At 60.6% G+C, this 21,128-nt stretch overlaps 1 protein-coding gene across 1 annotated transcript; it reads right to left on the reverse strand.

Annotated features, from left to right (window-relative positions):
* Positions 1 to 889: 889 nt before the first annotated feature.
* ACE (angiotensin I converting enzyme) lies at positions 890 to 19,874 on the reverse strand. Its single transcript, XM_084862189.1, has 25 exons — positions 19,512 to 19,874; positions 18,813 to 18,980; positions 18,173 to 18,266; positions 17,812 to 17,955; positions 17,152 to 17,343; positions 16,534 to 16,631; positions 15,964 to 16,136; positions 15,442 to 15,665; positions 15,021 to 15,165; positions 14,634 to 14,732; positions 14,263 to 14,385; positions 13,694 to 13,905; positions 12,901 to 13,037; positions 11,995 to 12,153; positions 11,573 to 11,660; positions 9,586 to 9,729; positions 9,240 to 9,431; positions 7,945 to 8,042; positions 7,584 to 7,756; positions 5,612 to 5,835; positions 5,157 to 5,301; positions 4,751 to 4,849; positions 2,825 to 2,947; positions 2,339 to 2,526; positions 890 to 2,183 (listed from the first exon to the last, which is right to left on the reverse strand). Exons 1-25 carry the CDS (start codon positions 19,770 to 19,772, stop codon positions 1,954 to 1,956), a joined length of 3,933 nt encoding a protein of 1,310 aa, XP_084718315.1. The 5' UTR covers positions 19,773 to 19,874; the 3' UTR covers positions 890 to 1,953.
* Between the last annotated feature and the right edge of the window lie 1,254 nt (positions 19,875 to 21,128).

Here is a 21,128-nt window from a genome sequence, read left to right on the forward strand (position 1 = left end):
GGAATGGCCTGTCTTAACGGCTGTCAACACCTCCTCTTCTGCCACCTCCCGGGTAGACGGGGCCTCCTCCCCATCCACTGGGCCTTTGGAGGCAACAACGGGAGTCTGAACAATTTAAATATTTCAAAGGCCCAGTGGATAAGGCCGGCCAGGCTGACCACAATGTTACGTTTCTTTGCCCTCCCTCTGCAGCTTAGGCCTTTGGGTGTCGAATGCTGGTGCCCTCACCCTGCCCACACACTCTCACAGGCAGCATGAACCTCATCAGGGAGATAGGAAAGGGGGAATGTGACAATGACCTCTGCCTGGCAGACAAAGAGCTTTCAAAACATCAGGCTGGGGAGGAGGTAATTAACTCTATTGATGGAGAGGTTTGGAACTATTTAGAGAATATGTTTATAAATTCCATTGCCCTAAGTAATTGTAAACTTCCACCCTCTTGCATATCCCAAATACCTCAACTCCACATCCTGCCCCATGGAACAGGGCTGTACAACCACATCTACATGAAACACACACACAGACAGACAGACAGACACACATACACACACAGATACACGCAGATATATGCACACACAAGTATCGATACACACACACACACACACACACACACACACACGGCAGCTGAAAATGGGGGAGCAAAAAGAATATTGGGACAGGTATAGGGTTGGGTCTGGCAGGGGCCAGGCTGGCTGTGGAAGCCCAGGGTCCTGGAAAACAGACCCACTTCCATTTGGCCAGATTCTAGGTTTGGCATTTACATGTTTGAAAAATAAACCTGGTCCTGCTAGTGGGGAAAAGGATTCACAACTGAGTACAGTGTGAGCCATTCCAGCTATGGGCTGAGGAAAACGCCTGGAAAGATAGACACCAACATGTCCACAGTGCTGCTCTCTTATCAACATAAAGGGTTTTTATTTCTTTAAAGTTTTCTGCATTTTACAAATTTTCTACAGTAAACATAAAAGCTATGAAAATGTGTTCCTCAAAATGACACTCTCTCAAATCCATACTGGCCTCCTGAGGGGAGGCTCAGGGTGAGGGCATGCGCTGGGGCCACAGGCGGGGGCAGCACCTGGCAGGGAGTTCCTGGGGGTGCGCTGGCTCCTGCCGTGCTCCGGCACTCAGGGCCCTCCTCCGGCTGGGGCAAAGGGCCTGGCTGGGAGCCCCATGGGCAAAGGGGCCTGGCCGGAGCATACTGTAAGGGGACAGGGAGCTGGTGGGGTAGGAGCTTGAGGTGGCCACGGGGCCAGCTCTGCTCCCTCCTGAGTCAGGCACATGCAAGGCACCTTCCCCCAGGGGAGCCACCCCTCCGAGGACGTGGCCATATATGGGAACAGCTGGGGTTGGGACTCCCCAGCACATGGAAATGTGAGGTGGGGAGGCCAGAATGTCTGCTTCCCAGAGTCCTCCTGGGTTGGTGCCCCAGCCAGGCAGGGGCTGACTGCCAAGGCAGGACACTGGCCGATTGCCTGGGCGGGAGGGAAGGCAGGCGTGGGCGCTGCGGGGTGGTGCCCGGGCCAGAGCTCCGGGGGCATTTTCCCAGGCTCTTCTTGGAGGAGGATGAAGACGCCCATTGAAATGACCCGTTTGACTGCCAGGGGGTGGGAGAGCATCCCTGACCCTGTTCCTGGCTTCCCAGCGAGGGACACAGACTCAGACGGGAGGGCAGGACCTTTAATTGTATTCGCAGAGAGACTGGGACGGGGTTTCTTGTTAGGTGGCCTGATGCCCGGGGACCCCGGGGCAGGGGTCACGGTGGCTCTGGGTCTGGAGGACGGATTCTCAGCGCAGAACTGGAGGCAGAAGGGGAGGAGGGTCGGGGCAGGAGGGGGAGGGAGGGCTGGGGTGAGCGGTGAGAGGAGTGGGGGGTTCGGGGCCCGCCCCAGGTCCCTATCCCAGTGTCTCAGTGGCCGATGCTCCCCAGCTGGCCTGCGCGGCCCGGTCATCACCTCAGGTGTGTCTCAGCTCCACCTCGGAGCCGAACTGGGGCCCGCGGTGGGGCCGGTGGACGGTGTGGTGGCGGATGCTGAAGAGCCGCTGGGTGAGGCCCAAGGTGGCCACCAGCAGGGTGATGCCCAGGAAGAGCATCACCCACTGGCCCACGCGGGCCTGCTGCTCCTCTAGGTTCAGGCCTAGGAAGTTGACTCGGCCATTGCCCGGGTAGGAGCCTTCTCTGCGAGCTGGGCAGGAGAAGCAAGGAGAGCAGGGCGGTGGGCAAGGCAGAGGGCAGGGGGGAGGCAGGGGCTGGGCAGGGGGCAGGGCGGCCGGCTCCCCTAGGCCGCTGTAGGCGGGGGCTGGGGCGGGGCCGCCGGGGCAGAGGAGGGGGTGCTGGTACCGGAGTCCGGCGTCCAGTTGTACTGAGGCCAGCCCAGGTGCTCCGCGTGCCGCCCGTTCTCGGTGAGGAGCCAGTCCAGCAGCGGCTTGAAGTAGTTCATGATGGCCGAGGCCGACATGTTGGGCTGGCCCGTGATCAGCTGCATGGCTTCGGGCCACGGCTTGCTGTAGCCCAGCTTCATGGCGTCCCTGGGCAGCGCCAGCGAAGGGACACCGAGTCAGAGGACCGGGGGGGAGGCTCTCTGGCCCTCCTGCCTCAGCCTGGCCCCCTAACCCCACCTCCACAGCGGGGCTGGGCGAGGGGCGGCCGGGGCCCAGGAGGCCCTGGCTTCCTCTGGGGAGGGCTCATCGCCACTCATGGGCTCCACCTGGGCGTTCCGGCCCAAGCACCACAGAGGCAGGTGTGCCCAGAGCGTCCCACCCGGCTCCTGAAGGCTGAGGGGTCAGAGGGCAGGGGACAGCGACAGGAAGCCCAGGGCAGACTCACGCCAGGCGCTTCCCCGCCTCCTTGGACTGGTAGATGTCACACTGGTGCAGGGGGCCCTTGTGCCCAGCCGCCTGGCACAGCGCCTCATGGAACTGGAACTGGATGATGAAGCCCACGAAGTACCTGGAGGGGAGGGGGCGTGGCTGGGGGCGGAGCCTGTGCCATAGCCCCTGATACCCCAGCTCCCATTACAGCCAGGATGTCAGGGTGAATCCATGCCGGCCTTCAGAGTCACCCAGGCCCCTTCCCTCCTGGGAGAGGAGGGTCAGGGCAGTCTCCGTCCCTGGGGGAGGTGCAAGTAGAGGCCAGGTGTTGGCCAAAGGGTCACGCCTATCTGGCAGGGCTCTGAGCAGGGCAGCCGGCCCAGTGATCTCCCTGATCCCAAAGCCGCAGGGAGTCGCTGGTAGAAAGCAGCTGGTCAGGGCTGGAGCCACCTCTGAGTCTGCAGGGATTCCGAATGTCCCAAACAAACAGCAAAGGCTCCCACTTTGAATGCTGGGCACAAGCCATGTGCCACTGACTTTCCTGGTGTTTCCTAAAAGCGCTTTGCCAAAGCTGCTGGTCAGAATCGGGAATGAGTCTCCTTCGCCGGCCCTGCCTGGAGAATTATCTATGCTGAGCTCGGAAGCTCACCACGTGGGCCTGGCTTCTGTGCGAAAGCTTGGAAGTCTGGAAACCAGTGGAGAAGGTGGGTGGAAGCCCTCCCTACGGGTCATCCTGGCACATTGTCAAGGTCAGGCCTGTTCCCAGGTGTCCTTGAATCTCCTCAGTCCCCTGCCCACTCAGAGCATCTGAGCAGGCTCTCTTTCCCTTGCTGGACCCCGGGGGACACAATTCACCCACTCCATGCTTATTTAGACCTTCGTTACTGACTTGGTGCCGCCGTCATGCTGGCTGCTTGGGTGGAAAGGTGGCGCAGTGGGCCCTCCACCAGTGGGCTTCCAGGGGCCATGGGAGGCAAGGTCTGGATGGAGGCACGGCCCTCCTGGGGCAGCGCTTTCAGCCCTCTGCGCCTTGCCTCACGGTGGCCTGTGCTACATACAGTCCAGGGGCACCTGGAACTCCACCTGAGGCCTCCCCAGACCCCTGCCTCCCAGGAGGACTCCAGATCCTGCAGCTACCCATGTAGCCCGTACGCACAGAGGGAAAAGGGCTGTACTGGACACCTTCGTGTGACTGCGGCAGACTCATGGCGCTAGTGGGTTCACACATGTCACTTCAGAGAGCAGTTTCATAGTGGTGGGTAAGGGCCACCATTCCCCAAGCCTGCTCTGTATTGGACAGTATGTTTGGAAGTTCACTTTCGCTACAAATTGAGGAAATGATGTAGACGCTGAGGAACACGTGTAAGGAAAGAAAAAAGAAAAAAGAGTGGAAACACGATTTGAACCCAGTTCTGTCTGACTCCAAGCCCAGGACTCCATGCCTCTGCCAATGCAGCCTCCCCATCTACCGGAGTCTCTACTCCTAGTTTCAGTGTATAGATGGTCTTCCAGGAACAACTCACATGATACCACAGGCAACATGTTCAACATTTAAAGTAGGGGAATCACAATCTTGTTAAGAAAAGAAAAACAAAACAAAACAAAACAAAACAGAGGAACAGTGGTCAGGGCATGATCTAGCCATGGGTCACGTCTAATAATGTTAACTACCCAACCCAGGTCTTGTAACCATTAACCAGTTATAGTAGAGTTTCTGTTTTCAACTTTGTGCAGGGTAGAAGCTCTCGACACACACACACACACACACACACACACACACACACACACACATATATATATGCAGCAATGGTCAGCGCCCTGGTTGCAGGTGAGTGGCTCAGGCACGCAGTCCAGTGCAGGCAGGCCTCCCAGGTCCCCCTGACCTCACATGGCAGTGACAGCAGTTTGAACACTGCGTGGCCTCCTCCCTTTCCCTGGTTACCTGATGTAAGGCACACTTGAAGGAATGTGAAACTTGGCCCCTGGGTCAAAGTCATCTTGAGACCTGGCCACTGGTGGACAGAGGCCCTGGTACTTCAGCCTGTCAAGGTAGAAGACAGATTGGAGAAAGGGTATGGGGAGAATCAAGCCAGGGAGGGTTGGCATTTTTGACTTGAAGGAGGGTCTCTGCACCTGGGGCTGCCCTGGGCATTGCACACTCCAGCATGCAGCGTCTCTGTGCACAATTACCCCTACCCCTATGTAGTCCATCACTTACACACAAAGACCCATGTGCACATATACACACACAAATGCACACTTAGATGCTATATACACAGACACGCAGGCACATACAGACACCCATGGAGACGTCCCCAGCCTACACCCCCAAAGGAATGTTCTAGAACCTGAGGCTCCACCACTCCTGGTTGTAGTTCTCCTTGGTGATGCCTCCATCAAACACCCTCCAGCGCCACTGGTCGATGAGGTAGCTGAAGGGGATGAAGGCGACCTTGTCGAGTGCTATCTTCATCAGAAAGTTGATGTCTTGCTCTGCCAAGGAAAGGGATTCCAGATCAGAACCTCACCTGCCTCCTGCCATGTCCTAGCAGCTCGGCTGTGAGGGGTGTGCAAAGCGGGGAGAGGAAGGAGAGAGCTGCACCTATCTGGCTCCTGTGACCTGCCTCTTGGCATGGTCTGTGGGTTCCATCCTCCTGGCTTACCCTGCTGGGGGCCTTCCTTCTTCCCCATGGCCCTGTCCCAACCTCTCCCGAGGGGCCATGCAGTCCCCTCTCCCCACCTCACAAGCTCCCTGCCCCTTCTTGGTCCCTCAGTCCACTGGGATCTCCTGTTCTTCCCTTACCATAGCTGCCACCATCGCTGTTCATCAGGTTGATGCTGTGTAGGTGCTTGGGGGTAGACACGGAGAGGGCCAGCACATCCCCAATGGCTTCATGAAAGCCCGGGTTGGCGCCCTCCCGGAAGGTCAGAGGCAAGTGCTTGTACTGCATGAAATACTGTATGTGGCCCATCTCGTGGTGGGCCACCACCAGGTCCTCCATGCTCACGGTGGTGCACTGCTTGATCCTGGGAACATGGGGGTGGGAAGAGGGTGTGAAAGGGGACAGCGAGGAGCCCCGAGGCAAAGGGACCTGCTGTCCTTATTGCAAACAGACCCCCACCGCCTGCTGTAAGCGGGGAACACAGCATTATGGGAAAGAAAGCCAAGAGGAGACTTGGAGTGAACATGAGAAAGAGGAAATCTGGGGGTTGGAAGCCCCTGGAGTATAGTCATCCAGGACATTCTTCCGTCTCCAGCTGTTGTGAACAACTCCAGCCCACATGGCCATGTTACTTTCTGGCTGTGCAACGTGGTCGCTCTAGAGGGGTTGGGACACTCCTTTATGGTCAGCGTAGGACTTTCTAGAATGTGGTTTTTGTGATTTCTCGTGCACATGTTTTTGCTCTCCCAGTGTCTGAGCTGTTCTGTGTCTCGTGTACCCAACACCAGCAAACATATTTCTGACTTTAATGGCCAGGACTGAAATGGCATATGCAGCGCCATCCAAGCCAGAGGTTCCACCTTTCTCTCCACCTTTCCGCATTCTCTTTCATGAGCCAATGAACGTCTCCCTCGAGCAGAGCCTTTCAGGTCAGTTGACCCCAATTTTTTCTGCCATTCTATTGGGAAGGGGAAGAGCTGCCCAGCTTCTTGGTGACCATGAGGCTTAGGTTTGTCCACCTTCTCCCATGACTCCCCGACAAGGGAGAACCCCTAAAAGCGCTCCCACCTCTTCTCATGCCTTTGAAGGAAAGGCCAAGGCCAGTGATCCTGTGAACGCTCTGTGTCCACTTTCCTCGTAAGAGACACTGCATCTGCTGTCACAGATCGTTTTTGCCACATTCCCTCCTAAGATGTGGGGTCTTCTTTCCCTTCTCTTCAGTCTAGGTTGGCCTTGCTTTAGCTAATGGAATCTGTACTAGCTTTGGACTTCAGCGTGAAAAGACCTGGCTATTCCTGCTTCTGCTATGGGGGATGCGGGTAAGAAATCCTACTGCCTGACTGCCATACTGTGAGGAAGCCCAAGCTAGCATGGAGAGAGAAATGACCCTCCAGCCCCCAGCTGCCCCGTCATCCCGACTCAGCGTGTGAGGACAAAAGCCAGCTTGAACATTCCAGCCCCAGCATGTGCCACATGGAGAAAAACCGAGGACCCAAACCAAGAGCTAAAACCAAGGCACAGACAGATGGCCTCATGGAGCCCCCCAGCCATCAGAGCTACCCTCGCTGTGGTCTCCAGCATTGCAGAGCAGGGACAAGCCTTTTCCACTGCGCTGCCTGACCGATGAAATCATAAGAATAATCAAACTGTTGTATTATACTGCTACGTGTTGAGGTAGTTTGTTTAGAGAGCCAGCTAATTGAAACATCCTCTGATGAAGATAGCTCTTAAGCCTCAGGGAAGGTGGGTCTGTGTGAAGTCACCCATGCCCTCATGTGTCTCCCTGTGTCAAGGCGCATGCACCCAAGGAGAGGGCCATCTGTATGCACAGGCCTCCCCAGAGTGAGGGAAGGCTGGGCAGCTCACACCCACGACTGGGATCGTGGGTGCTGACGACTGACCAGGCTGGCAGAGCCGGCTGGCATTTGAAAAGGCCCCCACAGCCAGGAGCCAGTGGCCACGCTGAGGCCAGGCCCCATCCTCTGGACCTTCCATCTCAACTCTGGCCTCTGCACCTGTTTCCGCTCGCTCTGGCTGCGAGGGCACGCAGGGGAGCCTTTCCTTGGCTCGTCCCCTTGCCCATGGGCTCAGGGGGAAGTCCCTCGGACACACCTGAAGTCGTTGCCGCTGAAGAAGTCCCAGGCGGAGGCATGGCACACCACCTCCCGCCCATCGGTTGGCTTCTCCAGCATCGATTTGTTCCAGAAGTCGGGGGGCACGGGCAGCAGTCCCAAGGAGATGAAGAAATTGTTTGCCTCCTCAAACATCCTTCTGGGTGTCCAGCCCTGCAAACCGAGGGAGCGCTGCCCACATTGGGAACAGACTGTGTGCCCCAGCGGGGGAGAGTGCTGAAGGAGGGCCAAGCCAGAGGAACTGGCTCAAAGGGCCCGCCCCCCAAGACAGGGTCTTCCCGCCTCTGTGCCCTGGGGCCCCTCTGGAAGAGCAAGCGTGTCCAGAGAGAACAGGGGCAGACCTGCTTTATCATGGCCTCCGTGGCATCCATCCTGGGGGCTGAAGGGAAGGGAACCACCAAGTCATAGATGTTGGACCAGGTCTGGGCCCACATGTTCCCTGGAGAACGGGTAGGGGATGAGACAGGAGAGAGAGGTGTTACTTCTTGGGCTCAGCACCATCATGCAGGGAGAGGGAAGTAGATGCCAGTCCTGCTGATCATAATGTATCTCTTGAGTTCCTACTGTTTGGGCATCAGACATACATGGTCTTCAGTCCACACACCCAGCCCACTTTCCTGGCTCATGGGGGAGATCCTTGCTGCCATCAGAGAGTCAAGGTGGTCCCTTGACCAGTGAAGACCAGTGTGACTAGCAACTGGGTACAGATATACAAGTTTTGGCACATCTACGTGCACATGGCCACCACTTACTGAGAGGCAAGGAACCTGCCCAGGGCCCAGGGCCCCTAAGCGAAGGGGCTAGGGCTTATAGGCAGGCAGGCAGGTTGCACTCCCGACCAGTCACGACTGTGTCCCCCCCACGCTGCCTGAGGTTGGTTTATGCGGTCCCACCCGCCTTCAGGAGAGGTTGATGCCTTTGCCCTTAGGACACGAGAGGACTGGAGGAAAGGAAGTTATTCAGAATGCGTGGAAAGGTCCAGAATGGTTCCTAGCCAAAAGAGATGAAGCCTGAGTTGACATGAGGTGGAGTCTGAAGCACAAAGCAGTGAGTGTCTTCCACTGCCTACTCCATGTGGTAAGGGCATTGCATTTACAGCCCCCGAAGGGAGGTCCGACAGCTGAGGTGGATCTACACTCTCAGTGTCCTCTGGCCTCCTAACTGCCTTAGACTGAATGCTGTGTCCACCTTCGCCTCCCTGCCACGACTTTCTCCACCTGTCAGAGCCCCTCATCTTTCAAGGCTGCACTCACACACACCCCTTCCCCCACCTCGGTGAGGCCTCAGCCCCCCCACAGCTCCTTCCTCACCCTCTGTATCAGGCTGCCTTGAGCTGTGATGGGTGACATGGGCTCCCAGTGGCAAGATTAAGAACTATCTCACCCATGTGACTTGTACCATGTGTATCTGTAGCAAATATGATACCAAAGGCAAGCGCGCGCGCGCGCACACACACACACACACACACACACACTCAGCTTTGGCAACATTCCCTCCAGGCTCAAGTCTTTGTGCTCTGCCAGCCTGCAGCGCCCGCTGCAGACCTTCCCCTGCCTGCCTTCTGCTCGCTGGACCCACCCTCCCCGACACTGGCACCTGTCTTCTCTCCTCCCGAAGGCCCAGCGCCTGCCCTCACCCAGCAGATGCGCCGGGATGGGGCCCTCCACGTTGATGTGCTGGGGCCCGTAGTGGCGGTGCAGCGCCCGGCGCACGTAGGCGTGCAGGTTCAGGTAGAGCGGCTGCAGCTCCTGGAAGAGGTTCTCCAGGTCTTGCTCCAGAGTTGGCATCTCGTACATGGATCGCCACGAGTCCCCTGTGTCTGCGTAGCCTGCAGAGGGGACAGAGCCGGGCTCTCGGGCACCTGACCACCCCACCTCCTCAGGGGCCTTTGTCTCATTGGGCTTAGGGTCTCTGAGGACCTCTCTCTGGGCCCCAGGGGGGCTGGGACCAGAAAGCCAGGGATATCGGTAGGAGGGACTCACCATTGAGCCGGGCAGCCTTGTTGGAGAGTTCCACATATTTGGGGAAAAAAGGGAGGATGGCTCTCCCCACCTTGTCTCGCCAGCTCTTCCAGGCCCATAACAGCTCTTCGTATTTCCGGGATGTGGCCATCAGACTCGTCAGATCTGGGGGAGGGGGTGTTCACTGGCTTCAGCCCTCAGCCCTCGGCGCACCTCCCACCTCCTTCTAAGGCGGACGGACTCAGCCACAGGAGCTCAGAGCTGGGATTCAGCTGCTCAGGGGGCAGGGCCAGTGCATGGGAGTAGGGGGGGCCCTCTCTCAGGGCCTCCAGGGTGCCAGGCCCGGGGCGTGGCGCTGCATGGACACCACGCCAGGTGACCGCAGGTTTCCAATGTGCTTGTTTTCATGTGAGCAGGTAGGTGACGTGGCGGGGTCCTCACCCAGGAAGTGGCTGAGCCGGGACACCATCCAAAGGCCCCGACTCCAGAGCTGCTCTCAGCCCCGGCCTGGGGGTCACAAGACCTGAGTTCTCGCTCTAGTCACGGGACCCCTTTCCCTATCTGCAAAGCGGGGACAATGCCGGCCCTCCAGGGGAGCCAAACATCAATGCGAGGCCCCTGAGCAGGGAGTGACTTCATTCATTCCCGTGTCTCCGTGGGGCTCAGGGCATCTTTAAAACTGTAATCGGACCGGATCGAATAAAAGAACAGCAGGGAGCTGGAAGTCTGGGTGTGTGTCCTGTCAAGGCCACGGTGACTCCGTGGCTTGGATTGCATGGAGCTGACAGCCATGTCACAGAGCCGGGAGCCCCCCTCAGACCAACGTCAGCCTCCCTCCCTGGCCTGGCCCGAGCTGGGCCGCTTCGGGCAGCGTGTGGGGTTGTCCACACCACGTTTCGTTTAGAAAAGATGGTATTGGGAGAGTTTCTCGTCTGCCCTCTGCTGATGTGAGGGTTCTGCGTTTGAGGATGTTTTGTGTTTTTACTAATTTTCAGTGACCTGAGGACCTGGCCGTGGATTCAGAGGTTAGTCCATGGGGGGTGGGGAGGACAGGGCTACATTCCCTTCAATGCTCTGCTCCGTAAACACGCGCACACACATACGCATGCACACGCACATCACACGTGTGCACGCGCACACACACACACACACACACACACACGCATGCCCACGGCACATACCCCTCCAACACTTTGCGTGCCTACCCATATACACAACCCGTAGGCCAAACCCTGTCCACCGACGCTGTTTCTCTCTCCTGTTTATTTTCCATTTCCCCTCCTATTTGTCATTGTTCTAATGTGGGAGTTGGGCAGAGGGCCAGGAAGAGACTGTTTCTGGGTGGAGATTCCTTAGGAATAATGTTTATGCCTTTTTCTCCCCAAGCCTGGAAGGGCGGGCCAGGAGGGGAGAGGTGTGTCCTGCTGTGTGCAGGGCCTTGGGGGTCCAGGGGGAGCTCTTCCAAAGGGGAGAAGGGACAAGCACCAGCCAGGCCACCCTTTCCAGCAGGACGTGGCGGTCGGTGGTCAGTCCAGGGAGTGAAGTGGGAACAGCCTGGGCTGTGGCGTCAGTTTGGGGGGAGGCGGGCAGGGGAGGTGCCAGAGAAGGTGGGGAAGCCGTGGAAAGGACCCAGAGGACCAGGAAGGGGAGGTGACTAGCGTTCCTGTTCTGATTTGGGAGTCCGAGTCCTGGGAAGACAGATTTGAGAGATTCTCTGCTGGGAGTGCAGAGAGCAGGGAGGGGAAGGAGACCCCGGAGGGGCCCTGGCCTGGCGGCCTGGGGGGAGCGTGTGGGTGGGCAAGGCGGTGGCTTAGGACCGAGAGGAAGTCTGTGCTGGGTCTGAGCGGTGGCAGGGAGGCCCCACCTGGTGGGAAACAGGGAGGTGAGTTTCCTGGGCGTGCTGACCCCATGGGACAGGAACACTAAACACCTTTTCATGGGCCAGCACCCCAACACTGTGCCAACCCCAGCTCCCCGCCCACCCCCCTCCGTCCCCATGGGCGCTCACTCGGCTCCAGCTGCAGACAAGTGCCGTTCGGGAGGCACACGGAGGCCACGCTGTAGGTGGTTTCCATGTTCAGCAGGATCTGGTTGTACTGCAGGAGGAAGGAGAGAGGCAGCGAGCTGCACCCCTCTGCTGCCTGCGCCCCCGGCACCATCACAGTGTGTGTGTGTGTGTGTGTGGGGGGGGGGGGGGGCGCTATGGACCTGCGGGCACCTGGTCCTAAGGCGCTATCTTCTCAGTTACTCTGTAGGCGCACTCACAAGGCAGATGGGACGGCTTGACAAATCCAGGAAGAGGCGGCAGCATGAAGGCCAGACCCTATACTAGGCTCACTCTGAGCTGGGACCTGGTCCTGACCTTGGACCCTCCACTCCCTGCCCTCTCCCTGTCCCCCCCGCCCCCCGCCGCCTCCTCAAGCCACCTACCTCCTCCAGCTCCGCCGTAGGCAGCGCTGCCCGTTCTAGGTCCTGAATCTTGTGTATCATCCGCTTTAGGGTGGCGTTTTGGAAGTAGGTAATGTCAAAAAGCCTGGCCCGGGTGCCATACTCCACCGTGTGGTTTGCCATCTGCGTGTTCTTCTCCATCTGAAGGGACAGGGAGGACTGGGCTGTGGAGGGGCAGCCTGAGGGACTGGGGGAGGCAGTTTTATCAAGTTGTTGCCTTTGCCTACTCAGACCCTCTTCGACCTGCACTAGATGCAGTCCACACCCCTCAACAGATGCCCACGGACATATCCTGGCAGGGGAGAGAAGGGGAGCCCCACCCCACATCGGAAAGGCTGTTAGGATGAAGGCAGCTTGGTGTGAGCGCTGGGACCGGCCTCCCTGAGCCTCAGGGTCCCGTCTATAAACGGGGATGAGATCATTGGTTCGCAGGGCAGCTGAGGAATAAATGGAGCCACAGGTGTGCGGGGCACGGAGCCCTGGCCGGCTCTCTGTGATCTTGAAGAAAGGCTGGCTCTCGGCGGCTCGCCTGGGTATAACCTGCACTCCCCACGCAGGCCGGGAAGGAGGTTGGAGGGGAGGGAGCCCTGGCCGTGGTGGCACACAGGGGCTTTTCATCTTTTAGAAAACTGACTTGAGCATCCCTTATTGGCGTACAAATCATTCTTTCACTAGCAACAGAGGGGTAAGGAGATACCACCTGTTTAGGCGTTGAGTAGAGGCCCATCCAAACCTGAGTATGGTTCTATATACATATTCCGTCTGGGTTTTTCACCAATTCCAGCAGCCTCCCTGCACTGAGGGGCCCGGGGGAGGGGGTGCTGGACTGCCTTGGGTTTTGGAAGGCCAGAGCCCGCACACCAGTGTGGGTGTGGAGTGGGCCCCTACCAGGATCATGCTGGTCTCTCTGCTGATGTTGGTGTTGTAGTTCCAGTTGGCCTCCGCATACTCATTCCACACCACCTGGGACTTCTTGTCATATTCCTCCAAATAGCTTCTGGCCGTCACTTCATCGGTCACCATGACTGCGGGACAGAGCGGAGGGGGACAGCCAGGCTTCCCCTGGCCCTCTCCTGTGGTTGTGCTGAGCCGCTCCCCGGCCTCCCTCCTCCCTGTCCCCTCCTCCTCGCCCCCTCAAGGCCCTGCCCCCTCCACCCACTGGTCCCGCTTGGGCTTGGGATTGTCTGGCTGCTGGTTGCTGCCTGGTGAGTTGTCTGGATTCTGGTTGTTCCATGGTTGGTTGTCCCCTGGGTGACCTCCTGGCTGAGGACCACCAGCAGGGGGTGCCCAAAGCAGAGCAAGAAGAGGAAGAGGAGGCTGGGCAGTCCTGGACCAGCCCAACCTTGGCCCATGGCCGCAGGAGACCGGAGCCCTGCAGCCACCGCCCCCGGCCAATAAGAGCGGAACCTGCAGTGTGACCTCACAGAGCAGTGTGATGCGTCCGCCTGCCCCTGGGGGACCCTAGAGGTGGGCACACCCTCTCTAGAATGCTGGGGGAAAGACAGTCCCATTCCCACCCAAGGGATCTCCTGATGAGGGAAGGGGCTGCCTGGCCCTCCAGAGCTGGGCACCAGGGCCCAGCGGGGGGAGCTGACCAGGAACTGGGACGGGGGCCTGGGCTCCAGAGCCCAGACTTGAGAATGTGCCCTAAGGCCTGCCCCTCTCTCACTCAGAGCTTTACCAATGTTGAGTGGGTAGTTGTTGGGCAGCGGAGGCTGCCACTGATACTCCGGCCAGCCGAGGACCTCGCCGTTCCGCTGGTTCTCCTCCTGTAGCCACTGGCTGACGGGCTGGAAGTAGCTGAGCAGTGGCTGTGCGTCCAGGGCGTCTGTGCCGATGGCTTCCTTCAGCACCTCCTGCCAGGGCCGCGAGGAGCCCACCCGCATCACCTCCCTGACGGGCAGAACGGGCCCCACGGGCACCAGGGACTCAGGCCAGAGGCCACTATTGGCCCACCTGCCCTACCTCCGGCCACGTTTGCCCCCACTGGACTGCAGGAACAGTGGCATCAAGACCCTGGGGCCTAGGATCTCCGTGAAGGGGGCTGGGCACATGGCCATTGGGGCCTCAGCTCTGGGCACACTTAATAAATACTGGATGGGAGGAAGAAAGCAGGGGGGAGAAAGAAAGGCGCCACCCAATCAGGCGGGCCCTGTGGGGTCCCGGGGAGCAGCCAGTTGCCTCCCAGACACAGTCTTCCCCAGCCTCTCCCCTAACCCTCCCACTCGCCCTCCAGTTCCTCCCGCGCACCGGAGCTTGTCCCCTGCCTTGGTGGACTGGTAGATGTCACACTGGTGCAGCGGGCCCTGGTGGCCTGCCTCCTTGCACAGGGCTTGATGGAACTGGAACTGCAGGATAAAACTCACAAAGTACCTGAAGGCACAGGGTGGGTGTTAAGGGGGGCTGGCGAGGGCCCTTTGCCCGGGCACCATCCAGCTTTCCCCAGGGCAGAGGGTAGTCAGGGGCCACCTGAGGAGAAGGGAGAACCAAGCCTGGCTCCACTCGAATTCCAGGGGAGACTGTGGGGACAAGCCCTGGGCATGGGGGAGGGGGGGCGCAGCACCCCAGGAGGAGGGGGAAGGGAGCGAAGGGTGGGACAGAACTGGATGGGGCAACAGTACCTGATGTACGGTGTCATGTTTGGGATGTGATATTTGGCTCCGGCATCGAAGTGGGTTTCATTTCGGATAACTGGAGCACAGATGCCCTGATACTTGACTCTAGAAGAAAACGGTGAGATTGTCTTAGGACCTACGTGCGGCCTATGGCTGATTCCGCCTTGGCAGCAAAGGCTGCTAGGCAGGCATTCCCACCTGCCACCCTCTCCCCAGTGGATGAGCTGGGGAGGAAGGGCTCCTGGCGGAGGGAGTTTGGGGCAGGAAAGAAGGCGGTGGGGAAAGGAAGGAGACGCCATGAGAGAGGAGGGGACCGGGACTGACGGAAGCAGGAGGCTCCTGCTCGCCCAAGAGGGGCAGCCACCAGGCCCTTCCGGGTCCCCATGTGCTCACCGGAGATACCACCAGTCGAAGTTGTAGCGGGAAGGAGAGGTGCGGCCGCTGAAGACGGCCCAGCGCCACTGGTCCACCAGGTAGCCGAAGGGCAGGAAGGCGATCTTCTCCAGCGCCATCTTCAGCAAGAAATTGATGTCGTTTTCTGTTGGAGGATGGGAAGAGAGAGGTCAGAGGAGAAAAGGGAGTCTGGCAAGGATCAGGAGGGGCTGGGGAGCGGCCAGGGGGAGGAGCCCATGCAGAGAAGCGAGGGCCAGTCTTTGAGACCATGGGGCCCTGTTGGGCAGGGCTGTGTTGGGCCTCAGATGGACCCCCAAACCTGTCCGCCCTGAGCAACGCAGCGGAAATGAGAAGGGCCATCGGGAGCAGGCGCCAGCGGAGTCCTGCTGTGGGGCTGGCTGGGTCCTCGACGCCCCCATACCCGTGTCATTGACGACTTGGTCCAGCAGGCCGATTTTGTGCAGATGTGCAGGCGTGGAGACAGAGAGCGCCAGCACGTCCCCGATGGCCTCGTGGAAGCCGGGGTTGGCCCCTTGGCGCAGGGAGACAGGCTGGTCCTTGTACTGCAGGTAGTACTGGATGTGGCCCATCTCGTGGTGCACGGTGGACAGCTGCTCCATGGCGACCCGCGTGCACTGCTTGATCCTGGGGTGGGGGAGGGGGAGGGTGAAGGGCAGGGCAGGGCAGGGCAGGGACCGGAGCGTGGGAAGAGGGCTGCCCTGTGTGTCGCTGGTGGAAACATACAGACGCTTGGCCCTGCCCCAGCCCACCTCATCCCAGGGTGCAGTGTTGGCTAACTGGGAAAGCTGCTAGGGGGGCGGCCCCATGGCAGCCCTGGCATAGACCGACTCCTCTGCCGGAGCTGGGCCTGGGGACTGGGTCCCCTGTGCCCAGGCTGCCTGCCTGTCCCGAAGCCCCAGCACCCTCCTGCCCGCGTCCAGACCTGAAGTCCTTCCTGTTGTAGAAGTCCCAGGCGGAGGCATGGCACACTATCTCACGCCCGTCGTTGGGGTTCTCCAGCATGGACTCTGCCCAGAACTCCGGGGGCATGGGCAGCAGCCCCAGGGAGGTGAAGAACTCCTCTGCCACCCGGAACATGTGTGTGGCGTTCCAGCCCTGGGGTGGGGGTGGGGGTGGGGGTGGGGACAGGTCAGGGGCCGGCTGCCCCGGGGCGGGTCTGGAGTGGCCCACCCAGGCCAGCTCCCTGCCCGTGAGGGTGTGTCTGCTCTGCGGCCTCTTTCCCCAGAAGGCATTGCCCCTAACAACCAGAGCAGATGGGCAAAGCGGACTCCTCACACCCGCCTGTGAGGGCCCGGGGAGAGGGGCTGGCCCCTCCCCGGGGACATGGAGCCCAGCTCCTCGCTGGTACACGCACTCCAGGCTGCTGCTCTGTAGAAAGGGAGGGACCGAGTGCCTACCAACCTGTCTCCTGCATGAGACCCCTCCTGGCCCCTCTCCCCTGTCTCCCTTCCACCCTGGCCCACCCTGGCCCACCCTGGCCCACCTGCCTCACCTTCTGCACCATCTTACTGGTGATGTCCAGGCTGGGCTTGTCAGGAAAAGGCACCACCATGTCGTAGATGTTGTCCCAGCTCTGGGCCCACATGTCCCCTAGAGGAAGGAGGGAAGCCGGAGAGGAAGGAGGGAAGCTCGCTCCCCGCTGCCCGGCCCTGCAGCACCGGGGCCCCCGGCGGCCGGACCCTGGGGCTGAGGCCAGGGACCTCCACATCGGTCCATGCATAGTCCCGAGCTCTGGGTGCGCCCTGTGTGCTAAGCAGGAGCCAGGGAAGGCTGCGGGCCCTTTCGGATGGTGCCGGGAGCCCTCCTTCCCAGCCTGCGGAGGGGCCACGGGGAAGGCTTCCTGGGGCAGAGACGACGGTGATTCTCCCTCCCCCCGGATCAAAGCCTCAGCGTGTCTCCCGGCTCTGCCTCTGCCCAGCCCTCTGCCCTGTGCCCCGAGCCTCAGGTCCCCATCTGACAAGCAGGATGATAATGAGGATCTCCTGCTTTAGGATAGCGTGGGACAAGCCGCAAGGGCTCACGCGTGTGGGAGGGACCAGTGGGGTGCTCTACCAGAGGAGACGGCGAGGACAATCCCTGGGGCGTGTGTGAGGCCAGGCCAGGCCCTTACCCAGCAGGTGAGCGGGGATGGGTCCCCTGAGGTTGATGTATCTGTCCCCGTAGCGCTGGTGCAGCTTGCGGCGGACGTAGGCGTGGAGGTTCAGGTAGAGGGGCTCTATCCGATGGAAGAGGCTCTCCAAGTCCTCCACGAAGGTGGGCGACTCATACCAGGAGCGCCAGTAGTCCCCTGTGTCTGCGAAGCCTGGGGTGGGGGGCGGGGTGTGTGTGCAGCTCAGGCCTGAGGCTCTGACCCTCCGCCTCCCAGCATCCCCCTCTCCTGGCTCAGGGCTTGTGCACCTGCCAGCCGGGGGAAAGGCTGGCTTGAGGATGCTGGCCTATAACTTTCTAACCAGGGGGTTGAACTCCAGCTGACTAGATCCCGGAGCGCCAAGAGGCAAGGATGCATGCTGGGGAGGGGAGGAGTGCCAGGAGGGGCAGGGAGGAGGGATGGTGTCAGGGCAAGACAGCAGTCGTCTGGTAGAAGGCAGATTGGTTCTGCCATCCACGATCTGTGCGGCCTTTGGCCAGTGGATGGAGCCAGCCCACCAGCTGCTCTGCCTGCCTCGGGAGCTGGGCTCGGTGGAGACCGTGGATGGGAGAGCACCTTTCAAGCTGGGGAGGGTGGCACCCACACTGGGGGGTGGGGGGGAGGCGGGCGGGGCATGCTCACCATCTCCCCGAAAGCCCTCGTTGCTGAGGGCAGTGAATTCCTGGAACAGGGGCCTCAGCGGGATGCCCACGGCATTGTGCCAGCCCTCCCAGACGTACAGCAGCAGCCCGTAGTTCCGCGTGGCAGACATGATGTGCATGAGGTCTGAGACACAAAGAGGCACGGCCTGTTAGGAGACTTCCGTGACGAGGTCTTCGCCAGAGCTCCACGTCCACCTGCCTCCTCAGCATCACGATACCCCCAAGGCCAAGGGCGCTCCATGCGCTGGGGGGCAGGAGGCTGGGAGCTCTGTGAAGCAAGCACCCCACCAGGGTGTGGGGTGACGGGAAGGGCGAGAGCGACAGCAGCGACGGGGCTGTACCTGGGTCCAGGAACCAGCAGCTCTCGTTCATGTTGGGGTAGCAGACCCTGGCCGAGGTGAAGACCCTGTTCATGTGGATTTGCAGCGAGTTGTACTGGGGAGAGTTGAGAACCTGTTAGTGACGGATGGCCCCAGGACCACCGGCTGTCCCTCCTCTCTTTGCTAAAAGGAAAAAAAAAAAGTCCCAGAGAGGGGATGTGGCTTGTTCAGGCCACTCAGTGGCGCCGGGAGCACTTCTGACCAAGAAAGGAAGCGGCTGGAGGTGGAGACAAATGTCCCGGGATTAGGGGTCGGGTCCCACCTCGAAGGGAGGGCAAACCCCTCTCACGGCCTCCCTCTTCCTAAGGACATCTACACACCCACCCTGCCTATGGGGAAACTCTGAAGGCTCTTGTTTCATCTTTTAGGGCTTTCTACTCCATAATACTTGCTGTAGCATAAAGTAACTTTAAGTAACTTTCTGTCCCATCTCCAAGGGGAAGCAGTGCTGCAGGAAGCCCCTCTATGCCTTTGTGGCTCTCTCTGCAGATCCCAGGGGATCGGGCACTAATGCAGCCCTCCCCAGCTCCCCTCCCCGCCTCGCTGGCCGCTGGGAGGCGGCGGCCACTGCTTCCTCCGCCCTCGCGGCCACGGCGCCCACCTGCTGCCGCTTCTTCAGGGGCAGGTTGGCGGGGCCCAGAATGCGCACGCCGCCCAGGACCCTGCGCAGGATTGGGTCCGTGAAGTTCTGCCAGATTGGGTCGAACAGTTTCTTGGCCTTTTTGCCCCAGACCTCGGCAAACTCTTGGTTGCGCAGGGTGGCTTCCTCCTGCGAGCACAGCGAGGGCAGGGGAGTGTAGACGGGATGGGGGGTGTGTGTGTGGGAGGGCAGGAAGGCCAAGGGCTCCGGGAGCAGGATCTTCTCCCCCTGGGCCCTGGGGCCAGGAACTGGGGGCCTCTGCCCCAGGGGAGCGTGGAGCAGACATTGGGGCAAGAGAGGCAGGGGGAGGAAAGGGAGAACGGACCGGGATGAGCGGGGACAGAAACAAGCGGAGAAAAGCAGCGCTCGGAGCAGAGGGCGCCCTTAGCGGAGACCCCAAGCTGCTGACCCGCCCCGGCGCTGCCCTGGAGCGGAGTAGGTCTCCGTGCAGCCAGCCTCATCGTCCCGATCCTGCCTGGCACGGACCATGTGCCCAGCACCGTGCCCGGCAGCCGCCTCCTGTCTGATGGGCCGGGGTGGGGGCGGGGGCGGAGGGCCTGGGGGTCCGGGGCGCGCGCCCCGCGGGGACTGCCCGCCCCCCACCCGCCGCGGGGCTGTGATTGGGCGCCGGGCCCCGCCCCGCCCCCGCCCCGCGCCCACCTGGCGCCGCGCGTTCTCCTCGGTGATGTTGGTGTCCAGCGCCCAGCTGGCCAGCGAGCTCCGGTACAGCACCTGCTCGGCCTTGGGGTTGAAGCTCTGCACGAAGCGCTGCGCCCCCGCCTCGTCCGCGGGGAAGTCTCCGGGCTCCATGTCGGGGTCGAGCGCCAGCGCGGGGGGCGGCGGCGGCAGCAGCAGCAGCAGCAGCAGCAGCAGCGGCGGCAGGAGCGGCGGCGGCCCCGGGCGGCCCGGCGCGGCCCCCATGGCGCGGTGCGCGGTGCTCCCGCCGCCCGGCTCCGCGGATTATAAAACCCCGCGGCCGCCGCCTTCCGACACACCCCCGCCGGCCTCCCCGCCCCGCGCGCTTCCTCCGGGCCCGAGCGCGGCCGCGGGCCTAAGGGAGCGGGGCGGGGACCGGCGGGCAGGGGCGCCGGCCTGGGGAGGGGCCCGGCGGCCGGCCCGCGGGTGCGGAGGGGGCAGAGGTCAGAATCCGGACGGGGAAGTTCGCAGAGCCCTGCTGCCCCCCCAGCACGCACACCTCTGAGGAGGGGGGACCCTGCTGGACACCCAGCCTGCGCCCCGGTCCCCTCCTCCTGCCCAGCACAGACTCACAGCCTCTGTGCGGCCCTGAGCCCCGCCGTGTCTGCCGCTCGGCCTCCCCGGCCTAAGCCAGGCCTCCTGGACTCCCAGTGACACAAGGTGGAGCAGCAGGGACAGGTCACTGGCCAGGCACCCGGCTGGCTGCCTCCTTCAGCAGGCCGCGCGTGTGTTGTTGTGCCCAAGTGTCATAAACCCCAAAGACTACCAGGGAGCCGAATCCAATGCAATTGCAGAAAGCCTGTATTTATTTCGGACTAGTCCGAGCTCGGTCCCACTTACACCGGCCACGGTGTGGCGGGAGAGAGAAAGAATTTAACATATCAATGGGTTTTATAGGGAGGGTGGTGCCACTATCTTGGCTGACCTGATTGGTTGGGTTAGGGCTAGGGTCCAGTTACCAGGAGCTGGCCCTGCCCCGCCCTGCCCTCTCACCCCGCCCTGCCCTCCCTTGTATGTGTGTGTGTGTGTGTGTGTGTGTGTAGGAGGGGGAAGGGAGGGGGCTCATGTGGGTGGGGAGAGAGGTTAGGCTTTGGCAGGCACCTGGGGTGCTGCAAAGATGTTCAGATTCCTGCCCCCCCCCAAAAAAAAACACACAAAAAACCACACACACCGGGGGCCTAAGTGGGGGGCTGGTGGGACAGGGGGAAGAATGGAGGGGCTGTCCTGGGAGGAGGGCAGTGAAATAAGACATTAAGAATATACACCTCAGGTAAAAACTGCTGTTTGAATTTTAACCCTTCTAGTTTGGCTCTTGCACCTGAATAAACAAGGGGGGGGGGGGGGGATATTTACCTTAGCTTTCAGGTGGAGACTTGGAGCCTAAGGCAGTTTTCCCTTGCCTGGGACCAGGAGCACAGGAGAGTAATTCCCACTGACTTAGAGCCTTCAGAGATAGAAACTGTAGATAACCTCTGAGCTCTGCTTCTGTGTTATTGGCTACCGCGAGATAGGGCCACATTCCAATGTCCAGCAGGATGTGACTAGCAGCGACCCTGTTGGGCTGACCCATCTTTAGAATGT

This window comes from Pipistrellus hanaki (assembly GCF_964339955.1).
Source record: "Pipistrellus hanaki genome assembly, chromosome: 16".
NCBI lineage: Eukaryota > Metazoa > Chordata > Mammalia > Chiroptera > Vespertilionidae > Pipistrellus > Pipistrellus hanaki.

What these genes read in the sequence shown, in the direction of transcription:
- ACE (XM_084862189.1), bottom strand. Translation starts at nt 19,772, where the DNA reads ATGGGGGCCGCGCCGGGCCGCCCGGGGCCGCCGCCGCTCCTGCCGCCG. An exon ending in CCAGTAAGATGGTGCAGAAG is followed by an intron (nt 16,137 to 16,533) that starts GTGAGGCAGGTG and finishes CCCCCACCCCAG; the next exon opens with GGCTGGAACGCCACACACAT. An exon ending in CAGCGATGGTGGCAGCTATG is followed by an intron (nt 5,302 to 5,611) that starts GTAAGGGAAGAA and finishes TTTCCTTGGCAG; the next exon opens with AGCAAGACATCAACTTTCTG.